Source organism: Carassius carassius, chromosome 18 (assembly GCF_963082965.1).
Source record: "Carassius carassius chromosome 18, fCarCar2.1, whole genome shotgun sequence".
Classification (NCBI taxonomy): Eukaryota; Metazoa; Chordata; class Actinopteri; order Cypriniformes; family Cyprinidae; genus Carassius; species Carassius carassius.
Genome location: NC_081772.1, coordinates 12,838,703 through 12,866,390, shown reverse-complemented (window position 1 = coordinate 12,866,390; position 27,688 = coordinate 12,838,703). Strand labels below are relative to the sequence as shown.

At 37.8% G+C, this 27,688-nt stretch overlaps 1 protein-coding gene across 2 annotated transcripts; it reads left to right on the top strand.

The window, feature by feature from the left end:
* The first annotated feature begins 16,839 nt into the window (after nucleotides 1-16,839).
* dll4 (delta-like 4 (Drosophila)) lies at nucleotides 16,840-23,644 on the top strand. Of its 2 annotated transcripts, XM_059498657.1 has the most exons (12): nucleotides 16,840-17,033; nucleotides 17,199-17,308; nucleotides 17,444-17,704; nucleotides 17,994-18,051; nucleotides 18,692-18,955; nucleotides 20,406-20,466; nucleotides 20,682-20,812; nucleotides 21,047-21,216; nucleotides 21,669-21,888; nucleotides 22,019-22,739; nucleotides 23,218-23,326; nucleotides 23,561-23,644. In XM_059498657.1, exons 2-12 carry the CDS (start codon nucleotides 17,255-17,257, stop codon nucleotides 23,564-23,566), a joined length of 2,055 nt encoding a protein of 684 aa, XP_059354640.1. In that variant the 5' UTR covers nucleotides 16,840-17,033; nucleotides 17,199-17,254; the 3' UTR covers nucleotides 23,567-23,644. The 2 variants fall into 2 exon arrangements, with proteins under 2 accessions (XP_059354640.1, XP_059354639.1); XM_059498656.1 differs by having other exon boundaries at nucleotides 16,840-17,308.
* Nucleotides 23,645-27,688: the final 4,044 nt, after the last annotated feature.

The window sequence follows — 27,688 nt, the reverse complement described above, 5'->3', positions numbered from 1 at the left end:
ATAAACGAAATAATTCCCAGGCAATCCTTGAACGCTGGGACTGGCAAAACATCGGAGGGTCAGTACGGACGGAACACCCCTTTCATTTCCACAGGCCACAATAGGGAAAAAGGCAAGGCCTTCTCAGCATTGTGTTCCCAGTGCGGTTCTCTGGGACATTGCAACCCTAATATGTACACACAGGATGTTGGACGAGTGACAAAAAAGGTAGAGCTGAGAGAGCAGCTCAAGTGATTTTGGGTATTCATTAAGAAGGAATCATGTTCTGGATGTTTGGCACCTGACTATGTAAATCAGGTAATTATGCCATTTCTGATTTTGCAGGTCAGTATTACATTTTATTATTATAAGCCTGAAGCGAACCTGGCATTGTTGGCAACACATGCAACACACTGAGGTACAGAAACACGCTAATGTGATATATTGTATATAAACTGTTGGCTTCAATATTGTACACAATTTTTAATTGGACACAGATTTGACTATCTATTTGAAAGAGAATGTAGTTTACCGCCTGCTTTCCTGTTTACTGTTTTTGATCAAGTAAATGCAGCCTTAGGGAGCATTAGAGATTTTCAAAAACACTTTTCTAAAAAGAAAAACACCTTGCCAACCCCAAACTTTTGGACAGCTGTGTATATGTTCAAAATTGAGTGCAGTTTATTTAGAAAGTACTAAAAAGATTGACTTAATTTTAAAACAATACAGCGCATTTGACATTAACATTTAATGCTTTGTTATGGACTGCAAATATCCAGAGAATAAGATGCCACAGTGTATGACTCAAGGAACATTTACTGGTTGCAACATTCAGCCCCCAGTCCTGAGCCAACATTTGCCCCACTCACGCTGAAGCATATGAATTATATTAATACTACATGTTGAGTTGGTACCTTAAAAATCACTTTATAATAGTCCTAATGTGACTAATAAGGTTGGGTTTTTTTTAGCTTATAGAAAACCACAATTTTAATTATGGAATTTTTAAATGCATTGCTAGTGCATATGATTAACTCATACTACTGATTACATGCACAAAAACCTAAAGTAAACTTAAAACATATGTGATGAATTTAGTAGATTATAAGATATGTATGACAGCTGGCTTGAAAAATTCAAGACTACTTTAGAGGCATTATTTTTCATAACTAAAGTGAAATCTGAGAGCCCAAAGATTGTTTGCTTTTTTTAAAAAAAATTATGAGATTTTAAATCATTTTGAAAGGCATAGAAGATTACACTAACAAAACATCTGCTAAACTGTTGGTTTACTGTCCAAGAATAAATTTATTTGAATTTACTCTTCCACTTCAACACCCGACCAGGCTTCAAACTCAAAAGACCCATGTTCTGGCTGTTTGTACCTCTCCATGAAATGCAACCCATATAAATATTTACATCCTAAACATTTTCCCTGATCTGACAAAGTAACAGACTGTATCTTGGTGGCCTTTCAGATAAGAATGGAGTGTGCCGTTTCTGCAGTCAAGTGCAGATGTACAGAACTTGGGAGATTTATAGTTAATGATAGTCTGCTTTTGTGTTTATCTGCTTGTTTTACGTGTCAACATTTCCTCAGGAGATTTGGAGCTGCTGGAAAAAAAAACATGGATTGCTCAAAAATGTCCTCTGGGCCTGCTTTCTTTTTCATTCAAATTTGGGTCATGACATAAAAACCTCTTAGGAAATCCATAAATAATGTAAACAAAGTAAGATTAATGATCTCTTACAGCTAGAAAAATATGATATGCTCACTCATCATGTGTGGATTTTCAAGTGTGGTTTGGCTGAATTATTTTTCATGTAGTATTCCAGCTGAACCTGAGAGAAGGCTGCAAACTCCGGATGGAGAAAGATGACGGAGGTTGTTGTTTCTCTGTAAACATAGAGGGTTGGCTTGTGGCTTGGAGGTTGGTGAAGCAGCACTGCTTTGTTTTTATATCAACAGAAAGCTTTAGGTTATGATGCTGTCTCTAAACAACCACAGCACTGGCATATGGTGTAATGATCTCAGTTAACTCTTATACATGTCTCTCCTCTTCTACAACTGTTAGTATTACCCGATGACCCTGAACCGAAATAACACTGACCTTGGAAAAGTAATTGCCAGGAGTTGTGGCATCCCAAAAGGACTTCTTGAAAGTATGAAGTTTTGGCTTTCCATTTGGATCTCTGTCAAAAACAATTGCATCAAGGGAATCGGGTTTGTTGAAAAATTTCAGGACTAGGAAATGGTTCTTAAAAGAATAAAACAGTTTCGGTCTTACTGTTAAATTTTGGCATTACACCCCATGTGAACTTGATTCAGTACACTGGCTTAACAAACTAGTCTTGTTTTGCAATACTTTGAGAAAACCAAAAAGTGAATTCTCAGCAAAGATTTGGGAACAAAAGGCTATGGATTTAGTTGCTCTTTTAGTGAAAAACAAAAGCAAAATAACCATACTTTATGTGCTATTTGCCTCAGGCTATATTCTAGTACCACGTTGAGCTTTTCCACTGTAAATTATACCTTTAATGAGTTATTTAGCTAGGTTACTTGTCACTCAAGGAAGCAATTTTAAACTACTCAAAAGTGCAAGAACAGTTAGTCATCGTTGAGCAGCTTTGGTTTGTGTCCTGCCTTAGGAAAGATGCTGACAGGCTCTACATACTTACATGGAATGAGCTGTCAGCTCAGATCCTTATCCATGAAGATAAAGTTAAAATAAAAGACATGTTCAAACATTCATTGTTCATTAAAAGAAATGTTAGCCACAAAGTGAAATATCCAGAGAACATCACTGTTCACATGGAGTTCACTGTTCACCGTCCACACACACTGCTGTATGTACAAAATCCCACAAAAGACTCAGTAATATGTGTCTACATGCTCATGCACTACAAATTATCTTGCACTGTTCCCCAGCCAGCTACTTGACTTACGATGTTTCTCTTTGCACATGTATAGTATTAAGTGAAGCATATTTTTCTTTTTTAGTCTATGTATAGGAAAACTGTCTACCACTTGAGCCACAGGAACACTTTAGTGTCTATACTGAACTACGTCACTGTGGGACATTACACACGCCGAGGTCATGACCCGTCCCAAAGGCCACCACCACTAGTAGTTTTCAGTAACCCGCTAGAGTCTGCATCCTCTAGACTGCTGTGTGTCACTGCCACACTTAAAGCAAAGATTACAGTTTTACCCTTCTCTTGCATTGCCTTTTTAAACATAGTAATGTTTGTTTCCATGTTGTAGTTGTTGTTTTATTAAGCAAGGATGAATTAAATTGATTTAAAAAAAAACATGTAAAGAAACTTTTAAAAAATATTAACATTGTTAATCAAAGAAATGTCTTTTGAGCAGCAAGTCAGCACATTAGAATGATTTCTGAACAATTGTGAAGTAATGGCAAAATTAGACAAAAATAATTACAGACAGAAATAGTTGCATTTTAAAATATACTAAAATAGTTACTTTGAATTATAATAATATTTCACAATACAGTTTCTAGGGTATTTTGATCACATAAATGCAGCCTTGTTAGCATTAGAGATTTCTTTCAAAAACGATGATGATTAATACCAACCTCAAACTTTAAATTGGGAGTGAAAGAGAGCAAACTATTAATATTTCAATGGAGACATTGGTGTCCAAAAGTCTGAGAACACTAAAAAAATGTATACAATTTCATTTGCATTATAAATTATATTATCAGCATAACAATTTGAAAGAAAAGTTAACTGAAAAACTTACTAATTCTCTTAATATTTGGTTTGTCCCCATTTTGCTTTAATGACAAAAGGCTGTGTAAAACCTGCTGATCAAGCTTTCCAGTATGACATGAATAATGTCCGAAATTGACTTATTTGTTTAGTGACGAAAAAATTGTGCAGAACCATAAATATCTCATTTTACATCATTACTTCACACTTTATTTATTCCAGATTTAAGTTTCAATAGCCCAGATTTTCAGTGTGGTCAGACTTTTTGGATCCCATTGTATATTTGAAATCTTAATCACTGAACAAACTTCTTTTTGGAAGCTACCACACTGTTTATAAAAGCCTTGTGAGAGAAGCAGGGCATGTTGCCATTTACTACTGTTTTTATTCATCAGATCGATTCATTGATTTTCAGATGATCACCAATTAGCAGAGACATCCTCAGGATATTCAATATTGGTAAAAGAATGCAATCAGGAAATCTAATGTCGTATCACCTGGAAGCCCCACCATCTCCTCAAACCATTTTTAGTCTGCTTATTTAGTCTGCAACACAGAGTAATTTTAGCATGAAACACTCTGAATAAAACTGTAGAAGTTTAAATCCATCTCCATGTGCTTTTCTGAGCTGTCTGTACAGGTTTAACACACTAACTACCAGCAGCTGTTTCTGAAAGTGGCACTTTGTGGAAGCACTGACACTCTCCCCTCAATTCTTTAATGGACATATCCCCCCCACACCCTACACACTCCCCCTCATTATTAAATAGCTGCATGTGTGTGTCTGCTTCACATACACACACTCACACACAAGCTTCCTAGCAATCAGAGGCTGAGAATAGGAAGAAGGGAGAGGAAACGTCCGTGCATTCACAGTCTGGGAACAAGGGGTGAAGGGGGGAGACAGAAAAAAAGCGGAACCTGGAATTTGCAGAGGAAAAAACAACAGCCTTCCAAAAATACCCCTGACCCATCCCAAAGCAGATAAACAGAAATATTATTCCTTTGTTGCTCTGGCCATCATCATTTTCTGTTGCCCCTTCCTCGCTGGCCAGGAAGCTCAGTGGTAACTGCTCATTAGGAGTCTCATCAGCCTCCTGCTTCATGACGGTCACAGACTGAAATTTGACCCACTTTCAGTGCAATCAGGGATAGTTCTCCCCAAAATAAACCCATCATCATTTATTCACACATGTTGTTCCAAATCCAAAAGAACACAAAGAAACATCATATGAAGAATGTTTGTGGTCACACAATGAAGTCAGTGGCGTCCAAAAACATTGATTTTCATAGAACACTCTTAAAAATAAAGGTTCCAAAAAACAGGTTTCTGTGAACAGTTCTTAATTTCTCAGTTTTGTGGGAAGAGTATTTTAATGTCCTGAAGAGCCTTTTTCAATAGTAAAGAACCTTTTGTCCAATGGTGAGGTTTCATGGATGTTAAAGGTTCTTTGTGGAACCATCAATACCAAAAATAAATAAATAATAATCAATAATAAAATAAAAATAAGAGTTATGCATAAGAAAATGTATTTTAAAAAATTTTGCTCAATACATGTTGCATATTTAAATGTTACAATCAGGAAGTATTCTGTCATCAGTCAGAGATGATGAATGTCAAATATGGCAGTAATATACAGCTATAAGTTATGTGGTTAGTAAACGAATGATTACACTATAAGGGTAAAATTAGAACGTTTTGTATGACAATCCAAAGCTGTCATCATCTAGAGTTGCATCTGGAGTGGCATCAGCCATCATTTTGTCATTTTTGGGTGAACTATACCTTTAAGTTTCTTGTCTGACATGAACAAACTTATATACTTCTTAAATTAATTGCATCATTCCTTTGGGAGTTGTTATTGACTTTTTATTGGTATTGATTAAGTCATAAGGTAGTAATCAATGGGCATCTACTGGCTTCCATGAAGTTGCATCAGCATCTTGTTAGATCGACTACACACTTTACCCAACACTTTACAACTGTGACAGCCTGTGACATAACCCTTGCAATGAGCAATTGTGTGTCAGCACTTTAAGGTCACTTCCTCTGACCCCAGCTTCCTAAGTGATTCAATTTTCTCCTCAATAGTCTGGTTCTGAGTATTATCGGAGAGACAGCATCATTTGAATGGCCATAATTGTGATAAATCTACTCTGGGTTAAAATTAAATTTATATGAAAAATGTGGTACCGTGTTGACTGACATCTATTCTATAATACGCTTTCATAAATATTCATAAATGTCAAACACTACTACACTAGTCAAATAACCTATTCTGTGTCTGCTGGGCTGGATGAAGCTAGTTCTAAAAGATTAAAAAAAAAAATGAGACGATTGCTTCATCCATTAACACGCTCCTTGAATAATGGATGACCCCATGACCTGAAGCGTTACAGATGTGGACCCTGGTGGTTAATTAGGTGAGTGGTTAACAAGATCTCTGGAGAGAACCCTCTGAGAGTTTAAAAGCATATTTTAGTTATGGAGTTGGGCCATCTATCTGACTAATGTGTATACATGCTAGTCAAAGCCGAGATATAAACAAAGAAGTTTTTTTCGTAAAATGAAAGTCAGTGCATTCTAGTGTTGTTTTGGAGCCCATTAACTTATATGTGCATTATATTTTGTGTTGTACAAAGAAAGTCATACAAGTTTACAACAGCATGGTGGTGAGTAAATGATGATAGAATATTAGCTTTTACCCTTTAAAGATAATTATTTTATTTGACTTATGTCAACATGTTTTGTTTTCTTAATATCACTATAAAAACTATTTCTGTAGTATGTTTTACTGGAGTGTGTTTTACAAGAAAACAGTATTTTATTGTTTCATCTTAAAAAAATTTACATTGAATGAAATGTTATCTGCACTTTCTTTGTAATTTTGTGAATTTTACAAGCAATATCTGAGTGACTTTTTTGTTTGTTTAATTTGAAACAAAGTAGGTTTAATACTTTATAAAAACATGCTAGCAATATACTAAAACATGATAACAGCATCCTAAAACCTGCCATTAACATGCTAATGTGTTAGAAACATGCGAACATTGTTTCTATTTATATAACTTTTTTAAACTTCAAGCTTTTAAAACTACTTCAACCTAGTTTTTTTTTCCAACATGCAGCTTTTTAAACCCTTTAACCATTATTAGCCATGGTTTTACTACAAATAAAACCTCCAAAAAACATGGTTACTATAGTTAAACCATGGAACCACAAATGCTACACAAACCATACTTTAATCATGGTATTTGTAGTTAAACTGTGGCTATACAAATGGTAGTTAATATGCCAAAAAAAACATGTTTATTACACTTTTACTATAATAAAACATCTCAGTTTACGGATGTAACCACGGTTCCCTGAGAAGGGGAACGAGATGCTGCTTCCCTTAGAGGGCGCTTTGGGGAATGCTTCTTGCATGATCTGTGTCTGAAGCATGAGTGTAAACATGACAATGAACTTGACATTGGCTGGCGGCAGGCTACGATGGCACAGCTGTTGTGGCCAAAAGTATAAAAGGGCACCTGTGAAATATTTCATCCACTTCTTGTCTGAAGGAGACATGCAGGAATTCCTAAAGCATGGCAAAGGGATGCAACATCTCGTTCCCCTATCCAAGGGAACCATGGTTACATGCATAAGCTGAGACATTCCCTTTCGAATGGGGACTCACGCTGTAACCCCAAAAGGGCGCTATGGGAAACAGTATACTATTCAAAGACTCATAGGAGTCCTTACCCCTGCACCAGCAACACTATCATAGACTGGAGCTTCTCAAGAACAGAGGCCTCAACAGGAGCCTAACTATGTTGTTATTCAGTTAGTTAACTATGTTGTTTTAACACTTAGAGCTAACTGGCCCATGAAGCTCTGCAGAGTGGAGGCCTAAATGCAACACCTCTCAAAATGAGAGGCGACCTAGTAACACTCCATACTAAAGTCACTAGCCAAGGAAGCTCCCAGAGAGCCTAACAACCTAGCATACTAACCTACCACCTAGCCAAGCTCTAGGACCGGAGGCCTTGACATGATGACTCTCTAAAACGGGAAAAGGCCAGCTATGCCCCACACTAAGGACATCCTGTATGGAGGCTCGCTTAGAGCCTACAACTCACAGATGCTGCCCTAATGGAGCCCTGGCAAGTGGAGACCTCAATGACGATAATTATATGCAGCGAGAGGTGCTCTGACAATGCTCGCAATAAATGGCCGAGCTCTAGGAGCAGAGGACACACCATGATGACTCTCTAAAACAAGAATATGAAAAACCACACCACATGCATAAGATAACTGCAAAAAGATGTCCTAGCAATGCTCTGGTGAATGGAGGCCTCAATAAAGATAACTCTCTGTATAGCGTGAGAAGGCCTGATGACACTCACAGTAGCCAAGGAGCCTCACGAAAAGCCTAACAACTCAGGACTTTTCTGTCTCTAATTCCTCAGCATTAGATACATAAAAAACATTAGTGTTATTTGAGTCAACAAGAGAAGCCAAAAAAAGGAAAACTTCCTGTTCGACTCATCCATGCTCTGTCTCCAACCCTACCACAAGGTGCAGGCATTCAACTCTCTTCCCTCAAGAGAGAGTCAAGCCCGGGTAGAACCAATTACTGCAACTGCATCATGAAAAGCACGCATCTAACCTCAAGCATGCTAGTTCAAACAAAAGCTCCTATCACTCTAAAGGAAATTATTAGAGACCAGACTAGAATCACTATAAGTGCCATAAACTCCTTCAAGAGCCGAAGTTCTTTATCTGTCTCTTGTAGTCAATCTCATGAATGCGACATACCCTTAGAGAAGACAGCATTCCACCCAGAAAATGCATCCCACATCCCTTGGGAATAGGGACAGCGCAAATGGAGCTTTCATCGAGAAATCTGCATTGAGCTCCCTCAGGAGCTAAACATGCATGTGCCTTAATCATGTACAAACAAACGTCTCCTGAAGACAAGAAAGAGATTGATGTATTTCACAGGTGCCCTTTTATACTCTCGGCTGCATCAACTGTGATGCCATAGAGAGAAGTCAATGTCACATTAATTGAGGTGATGCTGGAGGCATTCCCCATAGCGCCCTCTAGGGAACAGACCGCGAGTTCCCATTCGAAAGGGAACCATGGATAATTTTTGTAAGGGAGAAAATACTATTTCAGTCTTTTTGCTTATTATTTAATTCAGTTTGTTACTTTGTAATTATTTGTGAAAATCTATAAGCAATATCTGAGGGGAAATTGTTTCGAATTAAATCCTACACCAATTTTATTTTGTATGTATCGCAAAAAGCAGCCATTTTATTGTGTTTTCATTAGTTCTCTCTTTAATCTGATGTGCTGAGGGAGCATTTTGGGAAAAGCATAGCCTACTATAACCTGCACAAAGTAAACATAATACAGGACTGAAAAGGATGTTAAGTTCAAAATAGTGTATTTACTTGTACGAAGCTTAACTGCAGTGTAGATCTCACTTGTTGACTGATTACTGACCACGTCACGCCCACAGATGGCTAGTCATGTACCCCATGCAAAAGATTACCCAAATTCTTTCAGACCTTTTGCCAGTACAACCTTCCACTCCTACCTGGTAACAAAGAAAGTAGACAAAAATATGAGTATCACTCATGATTCCAGTGTTGCCCTCTGAAACCATCTTACCCCTCTTTGACCATTTACCCTCTATCTCATCTTCCAGTTTTGCAGGGTGGGATAGTGCAGAGACAACTGGGATTATCTTAGGCTACAGACGTTAATCCCATTGTAGCAAAGGCTTTGCAGAAACTGTGCCCCCATGTGTTGCTTTTGGCCATGCTCCCAAGTTGCCATATACCTAACCACTGAGATTCTTTTTACTTCACTAACACTAACAACAGTGACAAAGTTTTTAAGGTAAAAAGAGTCACATCACTAGCTGTACCAGGCTTCCACAGTGAACAAGTACACAGAGTAAATAAAACACATGGTTTTCACTTTTGTTTCACAGGCAAAGATCTGGATGATAAGATGTAGTGTGTAGTTGATTAATAGAGTATGTTTTCTGGGAAGATTAGCACATGCTTTAATTCAGTCTCACATCGTGCTCTAAACCCCTTACATGGCTGCAGGTGGTCTCTCTAATCTACGTTCTGAATCTCAACCACATGTCTTCTCTCATAATCGAGTCAGGAAGTGGAACTAGTCTCTTTCTGTCATTAGCCCCATACTAGCTGGATGCATCAGGTTCAGCTGCTGCTCTGGAGGTGAGAGAACACAAATATGAGACTCATTCAACCTCATTGTTTCATTATAATTGTTGCATGGTTAAGCATGTCAGGAGGAGTGACATTTGAATATACACTATTGTTCAAAAGTTTGTGGTCAGTAAGATTTGTTTTCTAAACACATTATACTGTTGTCAAGTAATGATTCATTAAATTGATCATAAGTGTCAGTAAAGACAGTAAAGTAATTTCAATTAAATGCTGTTCTTTTGAACTTTTCCAAAACATTTTTAACAATCTTGCCAACCCCAAACTTTTAAGCAGTAGTATACACTTGAATTATGAAGACATGGAAGTGGAAGTTAACTTAAAAAAATGATGTTTTTTAATGCTATGATGGAGATATACATAATTTACTGATTCAAACACTCACTTTCTGCTAAATAAAACAGCCACTAATGTTGAGTGCACCTGAGAAGTTCCCTTATTCTGCATTTTCATATACAATTTAATATATTTTTATGTACTTTTCAATAGGGTTTCTTACAGAAGGTCCTGAAATGATGGATCGCGACAGCTTGAAATACATTCATGGATCGTGGTTTCAACAGAACAACTGCCAGTAACAGCATTCTTGTGAGGGATGAGAGGAGTGCTGGAACAATGCTGTTGTGTCAACATAATGTGGAAGAGAATGGTAGAAAATTTCCAAAACAGGTTCAGAATGATAGACAAGCTCTTCTCAGTAGGGTGATGGTTGGGTGCTAGTGATTTTGATGAGAAACCTTAATGGCTCGCCAGCATCAAGATGTACGGAGCCTGTCTTATACATCGCTATGCTTGAGTCCATTTTTATATATATTCATTATGTTCACATTTATATCCATAAAAATAGAAGTGTATAGAAGCCAAATATACAACGACACATGAGCAACTCAGATGAATGAACCTTCCTCAGTGGAATATTTAACAATGAGTGCTGTCTTGCTTTAGTCATTTGCTGATTCTTAGCTAAAACAAATAGAGCTCTGAACTATAATCAGTGAAACAGGTGGCTTATATTGCTGATATACAGCCTCTCAGTTCAGCACTACTGAGAGACTGGATATTGATTGACCAAGACAGATTGTGGCTCAGAGATCAAATGTAGCATCGCGGAGTGTGAAACTGCCATGTTTTTAATAGGGGTGTAATCCAAGTGGACCAGGGCCATCTGCCTCCACTTCCAGTGCTGGCAAAAAAAAAAGTGTTGATAAGTCACTCCGACAAAAGAAGCAGGTTTGTTTTATAAATTCTGTATTTACAGTAACTATGCTGAGAACTTATGCATGTGGCGATACAAAGCAGATGTAGCTGTCATAAATAAACCATAATGAACCTTATAATAAGGAAAAACCTTGAGAAAAAAAGTCTGACCTGCTATTGGTAATCTGGCAAATTTAAAAAAGATATAGACGGATAGTATATATATATATATATATAAAATATATAATATATAAAATCTACATCAAATGCTTAAAATGATTATCCTTCCAAAAGCTGGTTCACTTGTTCAGAACAGGCAGATCACCAGAGTGATCTCACAAATCGTCAGATCTCTAATTAAAGCCAAAACAAGAAGACATATATTGTGTATAAACCAGACAAATGTGTAGTGGAGGGAAGTGGTGTAGACACAGGAGGAAAAATGCTCTGTGATCCACTGTTTTGCTCACCGCAGGGGTGATCTGAGGACTGCAGAAAGTCCTCTTGGGACTTTAGTTCGTTCAATTCCACAGTCACAGTTTCTGGATCAGATAATTGAATAAATGAGTTGAAGAGTTCAGTTTTATGGTGTTATCAAATGGCCATCTTTAAAGTAATTACAGTAGGAAGTTTCATTATTCTTACTAACAGCACCATTTATGTATTTTCTTAATTCTACTCATTTAGAAAAAAAAAGATATGTAAAAATTTTAATGTGTTATTTATGAATTATTGGCAATTTTTAAAGATGTAATTATGTGATGAATGCAGATCTTTACTAGATTGTTTCGTAGCGAACATTAAAGGGGTCATTTGATGCTTTTTTTCAAGACCATTATTTTGTGTATTTGGAGTAACACAATATGTTGACATGCTTTAGTGTTCAAAAAACACATTATTTTTCAGATACTGTACATTATTGTAGGTCCTCTATGCCCCGCCTCTCTCAAAATTGTAATTTTCTACAAAGTCTCTCCTTGTGACAAGCGCTCTGATTGGCCATCTGATCCAGTGCATTGTGATTGGCTGAACACAAGCACTCGACGGAAATGTAACGTCCCTGTCATAATCGCGAGCTTCATCTTTCAAAATTAAATGTAAAGACAGTTAATAATTTCCTTAGTTTAACCATCAGTTCAAGCTCGAAAGGGGAACAGAGTGGTGTGACAGACACAGTGATGAAGCTCGTATGTGTTTGCAGTACACAAACCAGGACGGTTAAGACAGCTGACTCCACTGTGTGACCCTGTCTCTCTCTCTCTCTCTCTCTCTCTCTCTCTCTCTCTCTCATATACACACACACGGGCGCATGCACATACACACACATACACGACGCGCAAAACTCTGCATTTGAACAGTCAATAGCAAATACTTAACCTAATATCAAAACATACTTACAGTAACTGATTCAGAAGCGCCAGATTTTCAGAGCAAAGTCAGAATGACCTCCTCTCCTAGGTTCACGAAACGTTCGTCCATAAAATGCGTGGCTGTTCTGTTGTAAGTAATTAAAGATTCCTAAATGCACCTACTTTCGGAAGGCCAAATAAAGTGCTTTTGCTTTTTTTTTCTCCCTGACATTGCTGCTTCAACACTAACTGTAGTAACTGAAACCACACCTTCTTTCTTTGCATGAACATTTGGGCGGCATTACGCAAATATTTCCACATAGTGACGTAGACGTGTGCGGGTGTGTTTGAATGAGCCGTTTTAGGGGGGCATGGCAGAGTCTTAACTTTGATAAGTAATATTTCTTTGGATTTGAGACTTTAGTCTTTGCAACTTTACAGATCTTCTTCATGCACCAAGAGCTTGTACACTCCAAAGAGAAAGGAAAAATGTAAATCGTATCATATAACCCTTTAAAACAACTTGTTATTCGAAGATTGGTTTTATCTCCACTTTGAAAAGAGAGAAAGAATGGTAATTTTCCACATTTAGCACAATGCACTAACATCAGCAGTGTGGATGTATGAAACACATCTATCTATAAATGCTCAGTTGTTGCTTGCACAATGTCTGTTTAATTTGAGACGTATGGCACCAGAGGAGATAAGACAGGCAATGTTTTCCACAGCTATCAAACCAGAAACCGGCTCTTACACAACCTCCTGGGTGCAAAAAAAACGATACCATCAGACTATAAACCCTGTTTAATGATTAGATGAAAAAAGGCTGATTTGGACCATGCTGAGTTTCAGGGGCGCCCCCAAGGGGTGGCCAGGCCACCCCTGCGGCCACCCCTAGGATTATTTGCAGTGGGTCCTATTAATTTAAATGCAGAATGTAAATTCACAATAGTTTAAGAAGTGAAAAAAAGTGCAGCACCTGCTGCAGCCACAGTTTTGCGTCTCTGAGCAACATTAAAGTGTTTCGTTCCTGAATGAATCAACCGTTTAAATGATTCGGTTCAATCGCAATGACTCACTTATTAACAGTGACTCGCTGCCACCTATTGGCGGTTTTAATTTCACATTTAATGGAACCTTTTCATTTTTTAAATAATTTCAAACATCAGTTTTCAATGTTTTATCTTTAAAATATCAAAACATTATTTATTCATTTGTAACTGCAGGTTAAAGTATTCCATGTTCCACGGAGCTGCATTAAACAGTGTGTAAAACATCTAAATGGCACTTCAGATGCAGCTTCTGTTTTATCTGCATTGCAAAGATCAATTTTGTTGATACTGATTGCATTTGCTTGGTAACAGCCCAAATGCAAATATTTGACCTAAAATATGGTGCACACTTTTAGAAACAATGGCGTAAAGGTAAAAAAAAAAAAAAAAAATCAGGTGTCAGCACAATTAAAAATAAGATATCAGCACAATAACACTCAGCAAAATAGTGTAATTATCGTTATATATATAACTTTTTGTCTATATTGCAAACCCTTAATTTTTTTTTTCTTTATTTTAATGTGCCACCCCAAAGATTTACTGTGGCCTCATTTGGCCACCCCTGTTAAAATTTTCTGGGGGCGCCACTGCTGAGTTTGGAATTGCTATTTAACTAGTTGCAAAACAAATGAGTTGATATGCCTTGTGGCATTGTGGACTAATGCACTGCTTTCTCCACTGAAACTCAGTGATTGATTAATCACAATAAGCCAAAACAAACATGTCTCAGCTATGGATAATTTGTTATAAATTGTGCTTTTAACAATTAATTCAGTTCATAAATAAGTATCAATATCAATGCAAAGGGTATGTCTTTCCATCACTTTTTCTCTCCCTTACTCTCACTCTTTCTACATGAATTTTCTTTCATTTTATTGTTTAATTTGTTCTGGCAGGTGTGTAAATATGACTCATAAACCCTATTCAGTACATCTTCATCTTCATAAGAAAAAAGAAGAAGAAGATAAATATGGTGTCTCGGCATATATTCGAAAGCAGACGAGATTTGAATACGATAATAGCAAATCAACAAACACTTGTTTCACATATCAGGGTCTGTGTAAACATCCACTAGAATTTCCATTTTAAAAGAGCATTGATAAATGTTTAATAAAAACACTAACCTGTTAAACGTGAATTGAGGTATATTTATTATTATTTATGATTATGGCTGCCTTTACCACTAACTACCAACTGCCCTATTGACCATAAGCTAATATAAACAGAATCCCATGTGTGTATAACGGTTTATCAATATAATAAACTGATCAAAATTTATACATGTGAGGTAATTACAATTTCTAAATATTATAAATATATTTTCAAAAAAATTATATATATATATATATATATATATATATATATATATATATATATATATATATATATATATATATATAGCAAATGAGCTGATTTATATCCTCCCTCAACTTCAGACCTAATGATCAATGAACCACATCTGGCTGTATGGCTGCTCTATGATTTAAATATATATTGAAATATTGAGCTTGTTTTGAACTGAATCCTATTTTATAAGATGTAACCATAGGCTAATAAGTGATTGATAATGAGATATTCAAGCGGTCATTTAGGCTTACTACTAAATTTGACAGGATAGCCAGAGAAACTATGATGCCTTGTCTTAAGAGCTCAAATGTCACAGCTAACCACAAAGCAATTAAACCCTCTTTCATGCACTTTCGCCACCTGTGCATGCATCAGGCGTTTCCTTCAAATTCTCAAGTTGGCTCGTTCAGAGCGCACTGGCAAATGGAAACACGGCTGAAAATGTCACATTATTGTAATGCAATTAATGCACTGCTTGGATGCGCCGAATCTCTCTCTGTTCACACTATCGATTCTAGCTAGGGTCCAAAATGAACAGGTTCAGTCAGTCAGTCATTCAGTCGATCAGAAGAGAATGCGCGCGCTCAATGTACCACCAGATGGTAAATAGAAAATCCTCAAGCGACATGACAGTACAATAACACAAGCAATCAAAATCAATAACGCCTGTGGACACTGGCAAAATATGGAAACCAAACTAGAAATAGGCGGCTTTCGATTTAAACTTCTCTGTAATTTGCATTGATATTTCTTTTCATAGTTATACAATCCAATGCTTCATGAAAAAAAATGTATGCAAACAACTCTAATTTTCCAATTCATTTTAAATCGCCTAATTAGTTTATTAGCCTATTATAAATTACATATGCAAAGATTGTATATTATGAGTGTTTTAATATATTAAATCACCTTTTATTGAGCTCATACATTGTTGGCTATGTTTGATTTTAAACTAATTTTAAGATTTTAAATATATTTTTTTCGAAATACAAATCATTAATAATACAGGCTTACACCTACATGTCCCAATTATTATCATCACTCATCCAAATTATTATCATCACTAATCCATTAAACCGGAGTGAAACTGGAGTCATTTACATTATGTTTTTTTGTTAAGTGCAAAAGAAGACGATGTGTTTTATGGCGGTTATGACAAAAAAAACTGATTATCATACAGCTGAATTGTTATCTCACCCCATCGCTGGCAGAGGCCCGTGTGAAAGCCACATGAAAGCCCTCGAAACGCGCTTCTAACAAGGGGCACGCGACTCAACAATAATGGCACGCTGTATTTAGGCTGACTGGACAGCGCGTGCAGCACATGTATCAAATTAAATGAAGAAATTTTATTCATTATATATTTCATTAATTAGGGCTTTATTAGGCATCGCTTGGAATGAGTCTTTGATTCTTTTAATAATAATAATAATTATATATATATATATTATTATTATTATTAATATTTCATTTTTTTAAGAAGCTTCTTCACATTCAAATATCACTATAGTGCTTTCTGGGTCACTCTACCGTAGCGTTATCCTATTAGTTAGAGAAGAGGCTCTACGCCGAAACATCAGGTAAGGTATATAACCCTATACTGACCGTGCACGCTTTCGATAGATTTAATTACCCGCGCAATTGACTGGAACGTTTTTTTTTTTTTTGTTTGTTTGTTTTTTTATTATTATAATTTTTTGTATAAGGGAAAATTGCACGCTGTGAAATGATCAGCGTTTAACCGTGCCTGCTTTAAATATGTCAACAGATGCTGGGCTTGTTAATAATCACTCGCGCTCAATTGGTCATCATCCGCGTAGTGGTGGGTATTAAATGTGGATATCATTGTTGTCGAGAGAGGGGGGCTGAGTATATAAAGTGGGCGGCGTTTCGTGATAGTTTATATAATGAGCAGCGCGGACACAAAGCCAGTATAAATACTGCAGTACGTAAGAAACAAGTCTTCATTCACGAATTACACGAGAAGCGCGAGGATACCCAACTGCGCAATGCTGACGCACAAAGTTTAGAACCAAAACAAGACATTACCATTGACAATAAACACATCGGTGTGCCCACTGTGGAATACTAAACATGCTCCGTGGATATCCTAAGACGAAGAGGGGTAAGACTGGATGCTGATTTTCTAGTTTCACCTTCACCTTTTGGATAACCTGGAAATTTGACGTGCTCTTGCACACTGAAGTGCCGTGCAGCGTGGACGCGCAGCGGGATATACCTTTTAACTCTTCGGCATTTGTTTTCATTGCACCCTTTTTCACTGGAATAGGCTCTTTCGGGGAATATAATCGTGGGTGACGCGGCTGCCCAGGAGAATCGAAAAGCATGGCAGCTTGGCTCACCTTTCTCATCGCAATTTTCACGACCGTTTTGACGCAGGTAAACGTCCAAGGTCCTGTGGAAAGACAGCAGAACCCCGTTCCTCTCAATTTCCTCTCCAGTTAAAGGAGCACCTTTGTAGGTAAGCCAGTGTTTGCAGTGCAATGTAGTAATGCGTGTAATTTTTCCCTTCAGATATTTGGATCTGGTGTTTTCGAACTCGACCTTCACGAGTTCAAAAATTTCAACGGCTTGCTCGCAAATGGCAATGCATGCAAGCCTGAATGCAGGACATTCTTCCGAGTTTGCCTAAAAAACTATCAGGTGGTAGTGTCTCCAGGTGATTGTATCTTTGGAAGTGCCATAACGCCCGTGCTGGGGACAGACTCGTTCAGTATCATGGGAGGTGGCTCTTTCAGCACACCGATTCGACTGCCGTTCAACTTTGGGTGGCCGGTAAGCTCGAATGCAACTCCTTTTGATCGTATGTGAGCTGAAAACAGAAGGCGATGTGATTTATTATAGTTTTGGGGTTGCAGCAGCTTGTAATGCGTACAGGTTCAACATGTGTAGACTAAGAGTTTTATTTTATCACTTTTATTACTGTTGTTAATTTTTGCTTTTTAATGCAGTTAGTTTTTATTTATAGGCACATCATTATAGACATCCTTTCATGCTTTAATGATTTGTGGTATCTTGTGTTTTAGTTATTAAAGGCCTAAATCTATTTTTTCTTTCCTCCTAGGGTTCATTTTCATTGATTATTGAGGCCTGGTTCTCCCCTTACGCGGATCTACCTGTAGGTAAGATTCGATTTTATCCACTAGAGGGCGACACTTCGATGTTGTCCATATACTGAATTTCAAGCTTGTATTTTCATTAGAACGTTTTTCAATATATATATTTCGTTTCCAACATTTTATTACACCTTGGCATGATGTATCCAAATCCTAAGACAACGTTTCATTTAAAATTTACAAATTTGTAAACCATTTTCCTATTGCTTCAAACACCTTTGCATTCTCATGCTCAAACACAATTGAACTTCCTTTGGTTTATTTTTGGCGTGGGAAAGCGCAGTGGGCTATGGTGAGAATACACAGTGCTTGCCAAAACCATCCGACTGCATTTTCCTGTATTTTACACCTTTGTCTGTCCCGCCCTTAGAATGGGATAATACCATGGGAATATTTTGCTTAACTCAAAGGAAGCATAAGCACAAGAAACATAAGTTTTACTCCAAATGTGTCAGCTTCCCAGAACTTATAGTTGGTCTGCCTTTTTTATTTTTAAGACACTATCAAAAAACGTAAAATGAAAAATATCATGCCACACTCTAACCTACTTATTTTATTTAAGCTTTTTAACCTGTGAAAAAAAATAAACAAAATAAAATAATAATTCAGCAATGGCCTAATCACAATTTTCTCCTTTTTTTTCTAGACACATACAACCCTGACTTGCAGATAAGCTTTTTTGCCATCCAAAGAAAGTTGGAAGTAGGGGCTGAATGGTTTCCGGATGTTCAAAGTGGGAAGCAGACGGAGCTAAGTTATTCTTACCGGTTCATCTGCAGTGAAAATTACTACGGCGACAGTTGTTCTAAAAAATGCACGCCCAGGGACGACCGTTTTGGCCACTACAGATGCAACCCAGATGGGCAGTTATCCTGTCTCCCTGGCTGGAAGGGGGAGTACTGTGAAGAACGTAAGCAATCAGAGATCACAATCCACTGGACTCTATTCTTGAAGAGTGAGGCTTTGCTTACTTAGGAGTCTTGCTCGTACCACAAATTTTCAATGGAACAAAACAGAGCATGTATGAGTGATGTTAACAGTGCTGCCAGCAAACCTTAAGTTATTCCATCAGGGATCAAACTTTTAAAATGAATTTGTATAGGAGACTTTAGAAATGGAACAACCATAGATGTTTTGTCACCTTTTTAAACTCACTCACAGGTCATTTGTTATATGCACATTTATAAGTAACTGATAAATAACACTTTTTTGGTCACTGAGACACGATTTTGAAACGTCTTTTCTATTTCTATACAAGTAAAATATAAATGTCCCTTCAGGGTCTTAAAGATTGGATTTTGACTTCCGTTTGGCGTCAATCGTGTCGAGCAGGAGTAACGTTAAATACAAACAGTGTGCCGAGATGGTCACGGGTTTAATGAAAAGCTTATGTTTGCCGATCGTATGACTGTATTCATTTGAGTCTTGTGTGTTTGGCTTTCGGCGTTTTCTTTGTACTGCTGTAGTTTCTCTGAAAATTCACGGTGTTGATCAGGGCGCTTACACAGTTTGTGTATTCTCTAAGCGCGCGTGCTTGGTAATTTAATCCTGCACGAGCGTCATGGCAAGCACGCGCCGGGTTAATCGCGCCATTATTATCCGCCACGCGCCACGAAATTGTAGTCCCCATTGTTGCGCTCCAGCGTAGCAGCTGAAAATCTGGTTCGCACAGACTACAAACAACAATAGGGGCAGCTGTCCGTTACTGGGATAGAGCATCTGCTGTGGTCTAACCAGCAGTTCAGTGCAGGTCGTGTACCCGCTCAAAATCAATGTCATAGACAGCTCAACACAGGCAACAGTAAATTACCCGCATCTAAAGCAAGTTACCTCGCCAGACAGGTTCTGTAAATTGTTTTCAGTGAAAGAGATTTAATTGGATAATAGCCATGCACTATGCTGATAATGAACAAGTGCTAAACTTCAGTTTTTTACCAGAGCAGCTGATAGTAATTTAAAGCTACAATGCAATTATGGATTTTACTCCTATTGTAAAATGGACTAAAATCTCGAAATAGCGGTCTAGTCCAGTTTCTGCCATGTCTGGTTTTCGTTCAGACACAAAGTTTAATATGAAGAATAAGTCCGTCACACTTATTCATTTAAAGGTCAGAACTATATTACAGTAGTTATGCCCAAATCTGGCTAAGCCAAAATTGCTTGTTCAGACCAAATAAGGTGTTCAAACAAACAAAAGCAATGTTTTGTACACTATTTAAAGAATCAATCTCTGAAAGGCTTACTTTTTAATTAATGAATAATAAACTGGTAGAGAAACACATGGGGAAAATGACATGCATCACCTTATATCTGTTAACCCATGATCCTTTGACTAACAAGTGCTTTTACTTTTAATACAGCGATCTGTCTGGAGGGGTGCAGTGAGGCGAATGGCAATTGCTCCAAACCTGGAGAGTGTGTGTAAGTATACAAAGCCTGTGTATGAAGTGTGGAATATTCCTCTTAATCTCTGTCTTTGCATACGTGCATACGTCTATATAGTATTTGTTCTGTTGTAATTTTCTGACCCACATACAGGATGAGGCTTAAAAATGACCTATGTGAATATCTGCTTTAGTGGAGTTTTAAAAACAACCATATATAAAGTGTTTCTTTGGCATATTTGTGTATTGTAGGTGCAGAGAAGGATGGCAGGGTAAGCTTTGCACAGAGTGTAGGAAATATCCAGCTTGTAAACACGGCACCTGTCAGCAACCATGGCAATGCAACTGTAAGGAGGGCTGGGGTGGATTGTTCTGTGACCAAGGTAAGCATAAACTCTTTAAAGTTACAGTAGCTGACTAAATGTCTCACTCTTGTCTTCACTGACCTCAGGGTCATAGTAATAATAGAGCTTACTGCACTTTAGCTCATTGCTAGTTTAAGATTGCATAAGTAGATCTGTGACTGAAACATTGGAGAACTTAAGGTGATTCACACTGATGCTGAAAAATATGACCCTTTCCAGGGCTCACGTTTTGTATTATTTCTTTCAAAATAGATTTGAACTTTTGCACACATCACAAGCCATGTGTGAACGGAGCCACATGTATGAATACAGGTCAGGGCAGTTACACCTGCACTTGTCGGCCTGGTTACACGGGGGTCAATTGCGAGCTTGAGGTGCGAGAATGTGACAGCAGCCCATGCAAGAACGGAGGTCTTTGCTCGGTGAGTAATTATTTCATGAAAAGCCCAAAACCTTCATGTTTTAATAGACACTGAGTGATTTGGACACATCCAAGTTAATGAATTTGATTAAAACCACAAGCATTTAATTAATTTATTATTTTTGTACTTGAATGTGAATTTGGACTGGAGTAAGTACAAACAAATAAATCCTCTTCACAATAGACTTAAAAAAAAGAAATCACTAAAATATGATAGACCTTCTTTGATTTTGAATGCAACTTTATCATCCCTCAATGTCAGAATATTCATTAATAGTGTCTTGGAAAAACTTCAGGTTTAATCGATGGCCATGTTATGACCTTATTAATGGATCCAAGCATTCTTTGAAAAACCTCTTTCTTAACATCTAGAATTACTGTACAAACAAAAAACAATGCAAATGGCTCCATAAATAGCTGTATGAAACATCTGCTTCCTTTCTCACCCTATAGGATCTTGACAAAGGTTACATCTGCACCTGTCTGTCTGGCTTTGAGGGAACTCACTGTGAACACAGTCTGCTCACCTGCACAGACTCCCCGTGCTTTCACGGCGGTAAATGCCACGAGAAAGACAACGGGCGCAGTTACGCATGTGACTGTCCTCGAGGCTACACGGGTCTGAACTGTGAGAGAAGAGTGGACAAATGCACAACTCTGCCATGTGCCAATGGTACGAGAACAGATATTCTCTGCCTCTAACTTTTCAATTCTGAAATTTTGTGGATGCAGAGATCCAGATGTGTGTGTGCATGCATATCTATGTAAAATTAGTCACTGACACCTGTGCCACTGATCCACAGATGGCTTGTGTGTGGTCCTGGGGGGTGTTCGCATGTGCAGCTGTCGAGCGGGCTTCACTGGCCAGCGCTGCGAGATCAACATCAACGACTGCGCAAACAACCCCTGCGCTAACGGCGGCATGTGCTACGACCGCATCAACAACTACGTCTGCTCCTGCTCCCCGGGATACGAAGGACGCAATTGCGACCGTCCCTCAAACGCCTGTTCGTCAAGACCCTGTCTCAACGGCGGATCCTGCGTGGGTATCCCAGGGAACCCCCCAGCCTGCTTCTGCCCCAGTGGCTTCACTGGACCCCACTGTGAATACTACTCAGTCACCCCTCCCGTGACCAAAGAAGAAACTCAAGACCGCTTCCAGTGGGCTGCGGTTTCTCTGGCCGTAGGTTTGGTGGCTCTTGTGGTTCTGCTCTGCATGGTGGTCATTGCCCTGCGCCACATTCACAGGCAGGCATCCGGAGAAAGGACTCGAGGCAAAGCAATGAACAACATGTCAGAATCGCAAAGAGACAACTTAATCCCCACCTCCCAGTTGAAGAACACTAATAAGCAGGTCAGCTTGGAGGTGGAATGCACACCTGACAAATCAAATTACATACACAAGAACTGCCACTTGGACTACAATTCATCGAAAGAGTTCAAGGACATCGTATCCCAAGAGGACAAAAGTCATAAATACGAAAAGTGTTTAGAAGAGAAAATACCATTGAGTAGAATGTACAGGTAAAGAAATGGATTTTACATCACTTTGATAAACAGAGGTGTTTGGATGAATTGTATTTGCTTTATCATGCTGAGGTCATGCTACATTAGAGTGCTGCACATTATATTAACCTTTGCACTTAGCGTTGGCTTGATGACCGTAATACGAACGTCAATACTGGCTAAAAGAAGTTAAACCTCGATATCTGCAACCGCAACTCACATTTACGCACTTAAATGTGGATTTTACACACAGACCCAAAGGCATTGCCAGCAAGAAGCCTTTTTACCCCATTAAAGGTTTTTTATTGATTTGGACCGCACAACAAAGGCGCTTTTTCCTCTTAACTGGGATCAGCCTCTGTAAACAAAGCAAAAGAACAAAACGCTATAAAGCGAAAAAATGAGCGGGATGCTTTCACCCCCATCTCCGCTCAATAAATAGCAGCCCCATGTGCTTTTACTTTGTGTTAACATGAAGCGTGATTTGTGTGTGCAGGGAAAAGCCAGAGTGTAGGATATCAACGATATGTTCCCCAAGGGACTCCGTGTACCAGTCTGTGTTTGTAATAGCAGAGGAGAGGAGTGAATGTGTCATAGCAACTGAGGTAAGCAGGATCACTTCATTTCTTAATGTCTGCATGTTTCAAGCAGGGATCTACCGGCCATGTACACAGTTTTATCATTCTGTCAGTGTCTACTAATCTAACCTACTGAACATAGTACTTAATATAGTACTTAAATTACATATTTAAAATTAAATTCTTCTGTACGTATTGAGAGCAATTAATCAATTCCAAAGCATGATCTAAGGCTCAGTTCTGTTTTTACTCTTCCCACAGGTATAAGTCACAGGCTGATGTCTATGAAGAGAGGAGACAAAAACACAATCAAAGCAGAATCACTTTCTGGATTGTTTACAAAAATACTGGAGGTTTATGTTGACGTCCACTGCTGCACTGAGAAACTTGAGAAACTGGAGAGAGCAGAGTCCTGCTCATCGAATGCAATAGTTTAGTTTTATGTTGAAGAAGTGTTTGTGTACAAAACGTGTACAGTCCTGGATGATTTCTGAACTATTCTGCTACGGTATGTTTTCCCCCCACCCAAAAACTGAAAGGAAAAAGGAACTTATTCGAAAAAAAAGATTATTTTGCGGTAATCATGGACATGTCATCCGCCAAGTAATCAATAGAAGGTGCCAGGGACTTCCAAACCTTCAACCAGCATTGCCAGCTATGCAAGAACGAGGAGGGGAGCACCAATCAGAGCTCAGCTTACCCAAACAAATCAACGATGAGCGCTATGAATGTCTGGAAAGGAAAAAAAAAACTGCTAACATCAATCAAGCAGACTTCGTGCTCTCCTCTTTACAATAAGATTGTAAGCAGCTGAAAATTCACAAAAAAGCCTTAAAATAATTAAATAGAGTGCTATGTTTGTGCCCAGGGTCTTCTTGGATTGTTTTGTGAGAATTTAATCAACATGAGAAAAAAAAAAGTTGAAAAGAAAAATAACTTGCCGAACCGTAACACGCAGAACTGTGCCAGCAAGATCCAAGAGGAAGTTCAGTTGACTTCTTTTATGCAACACGGCCCATGAGTACAAGACAAGAAGTGGACAGAAACAGAAAAACAAAGCGACTGCTCACCACTGACTGCCTACAATTAGTCTTGAGAATACAGAACCAAATGTAATTTTTTAAAAAGTGATTATTTCCAGAGTTAATTTAATAATATCACACTGCTCTTTATACGTTTTATACTATTATTTTGTATATAATGCATATTTATAAGAAAACAAACATCTGAAGAATAAAAAAGTTCATTCAAGATATTTTTTGTTCTTACTGAGAGAGAATTTCTAATTTGTTTGTGTATACATTTATACATTGATATCACAAGGGTTTGCATTTATTCCTTCTTACAAAGGTTACAAATGAACTATTTTCTCTCAACCCCCACCACCACCACACACCACACACACACACACACATTCCCCTTCCCCAGTTGTAGATTGGCTTGAAATTTAAATCCGTTGCCTCGGATACAGGCCCCCTGAGCTGGAAATTTTGAAACAAAGACGGGCGAAGAGCGCAAACCAAAGAGGAGCGGCCCCTCCTCAGAAAACCGAAACAGATGCCCCAGGGTACAACCTTGCCCTTCCATAAAAAAAACTGCAGCATATGCCGCCCCTCACACCGGGCTCATCATGGAGCTGCTCAGCAGAACACACATAAAGAAAATACGCATACTTGTATATAGACACAAACGAGTTCCAGCTCTGAGGGCCTCAGCCTCGCCTTCGGGGCTAAAGGAGACATCTCAAAACCCAACAAAAGAATCAACTGGAGCTGTACACGTGGCCTTGGTGCCCACAGATGGGTTTCAGTGGCATTATGTACTCCACACATGGAATAAATGAGAAAAAAAAGCAAGGTTCAGAATAAAAAAATTATTCCGTGCAGAACAGGCTGTACAGGATCACCTAAAGGGTGCAAAGCTCAGCTAAGGCTTAATCTGCAATTTTAGTAGATGTGCATTAAAAAATAAAATAAAGGCAATTGGACTTTCATTTGATGTTCAGCACCAACATTATTACTTCCCATCAGTTCTTTCCAAATAATTCATCACCCTGGCCAAAGTCAACACTGTGAGACCCCATGCAAGGCACCAGAGGGCCATGCAGGAGATGCATTTTTGAGTTAAACCAAGTACGAAACCACAAATGGTTTTCCAGGAGGTCAAGCTCTGGCTTTTTTCCATTCCACACAGCAACATAATCAACAACCGACAACAAATCTATGCCACGCAAACACACTCCACACACACACATCCTGTTCATCCGTGTCATCTAAGCATCCTTGTCTTTGCTTCTGTGCTTGGGTCAAAAGGACACTTAGGAAGAATAAACATTTCGAAAGGTTCCAAAAGAATTTCCGTCAGCTGCCAGAGCATTAAACACTTGTTATCGCAGCAATTAGTCTTGTGCTAAAGCTTTCGCAATGCAACCTGTTACCCGAACCTCTCCTGCTGCAACTGCAAGTGCGTATGTGTGTGTGTGTGTGTTGCTCTCTGGCCTCTGGGTCTAAATCGCATGGCCAGGCATTCTCATTGTGTTAGAATCACTGCATCCTGTTTGTGACCCAGTGACATCATTTCCTGCTTCCTGTCTGATTAAAAAACGCAGAACATGCCGGCACTGGCCAAACGCTTTTCTCACGCATCTCCTTCTTTCTCCGTTCTCTGTATTTGTATGGATCCCCAAAGTTTCAGGAAACGAGCACATAACAAACAAAAGGGAAGGGGGGCATCATATCAAGACTACTGATTTCTTTTCGAGAGTATTTTGAAAACTGTGCTGTAGAATGTAAAAACATCCTTGATAGAAGGATGCTAAACATTCATTAGATTTTGAAACAGTCAGCCAAAGGAAATAATTTGGGTAAATTCAAACTAACTTTTTCCGAACCTGAAAATGCAAATTAATGCCTTCCTAAAAGAGCGTTCAAAGGCAATACTAAAATGTACAATTTAAAACATGATGTCCAAAATACAACCAACCATCATGAGCCAGAAATCCAGTTAACCCAGAGGCCCTCCGTCTGCAATTTTCCTCCACTAACACTAGATGTCACTAAAATGCCCAAAATTGTAAAAATTGTACAGCAACACAAGGTATAAATTTTCATTAAATAAATAAATAAAACCTTCTTGTCTGTTGCTTATCACACGGTTCTTGAAGTTCACTTTCATAGGATGAATTTTGTGAAATATTAAAATGTTTAACCTTGTAACAAAAAAGGTATGTACAGACAATATTAGGTACAGACTTACATCTATTAATGGGATAGTTCACCAAAACATGTATACACTCTGTCATTATTTGATCCCCTTCATGTCATTTTAAGTCTGACTTTTTCTTCTGAGGAACATAAAGTTCTGTTTTATATTATATATATATATATTTTTTTTTTTTTTCTTTAAATATTTTATTTGTGCTCCTCAAAATAAAGTAATAGTTATAAAGGATTTATTAAGAACTATTTATAACTATTATTTAAAATAATAATAATAAAAAAGATTAAAAAGTGATGATCACAATAAATATAATTATCAAACATTCTCATCTATCAGTGAACCAATGAAAAAAACATTTAGGAAATACATCGACATGTCTGAAACGCTTCCCTGTATTTTATCATGTATGGCAGGAAGAATGTTTAAGTGCACTATATGTGTGCATAGGGCATGGGAATGTACTTTCTCTTAGATTTTCTGGGTTTGTTTATTTTGGATACATATTTCTTGGTCTCCAACCTATGGCACACCCATTCTCTACAGGCCATACTGTACATGTGTTATTATTATTATTATTATTACATTTGACAGTAGTATGTTTCTGAATAGCTGAAACCAGTTCAACTGGCGTTTGGGAGGAACTAGTTACATATAATGGAATTATGTAATTTAATAACAAAATAAATGTAATTGTAATCTGTTACAAATACTGAGAAAAATGTGTAATTAAATTAGTTACTTATGAAAATGTTAATGATTACAAAGGGGGCTGCATCTGAATTCCTCACACACACATAAGAGAGATTTGATTTCTTTCATGAATTGCAGTGACTGCTCTAAAATGAGACACCAATGTCTCACGAGTTTAGTACAGAAAACAGGACACAAGCTTATTTGATAACAATTTTATTTCCTATTTGGGTTTATGTATATGCACTATTTTTTAGTATTCACTTTTTTTCAAAGGCATTGTTAGATTCCAGCATTTCCTGTCATGCAAAGATTTGCTATGCCAAATTTTTATAAAAAATAAAAAAATCTTAAAAAGTGTTAATTGTTAATTCTCTTTCACCTTTATTTAATTCACTAAGATACAAAGATAAATATTCCAATGTTTTCACTGGCCAACTTATTTAGTAAATAAACATTATTTGATGGCTGCAACACACT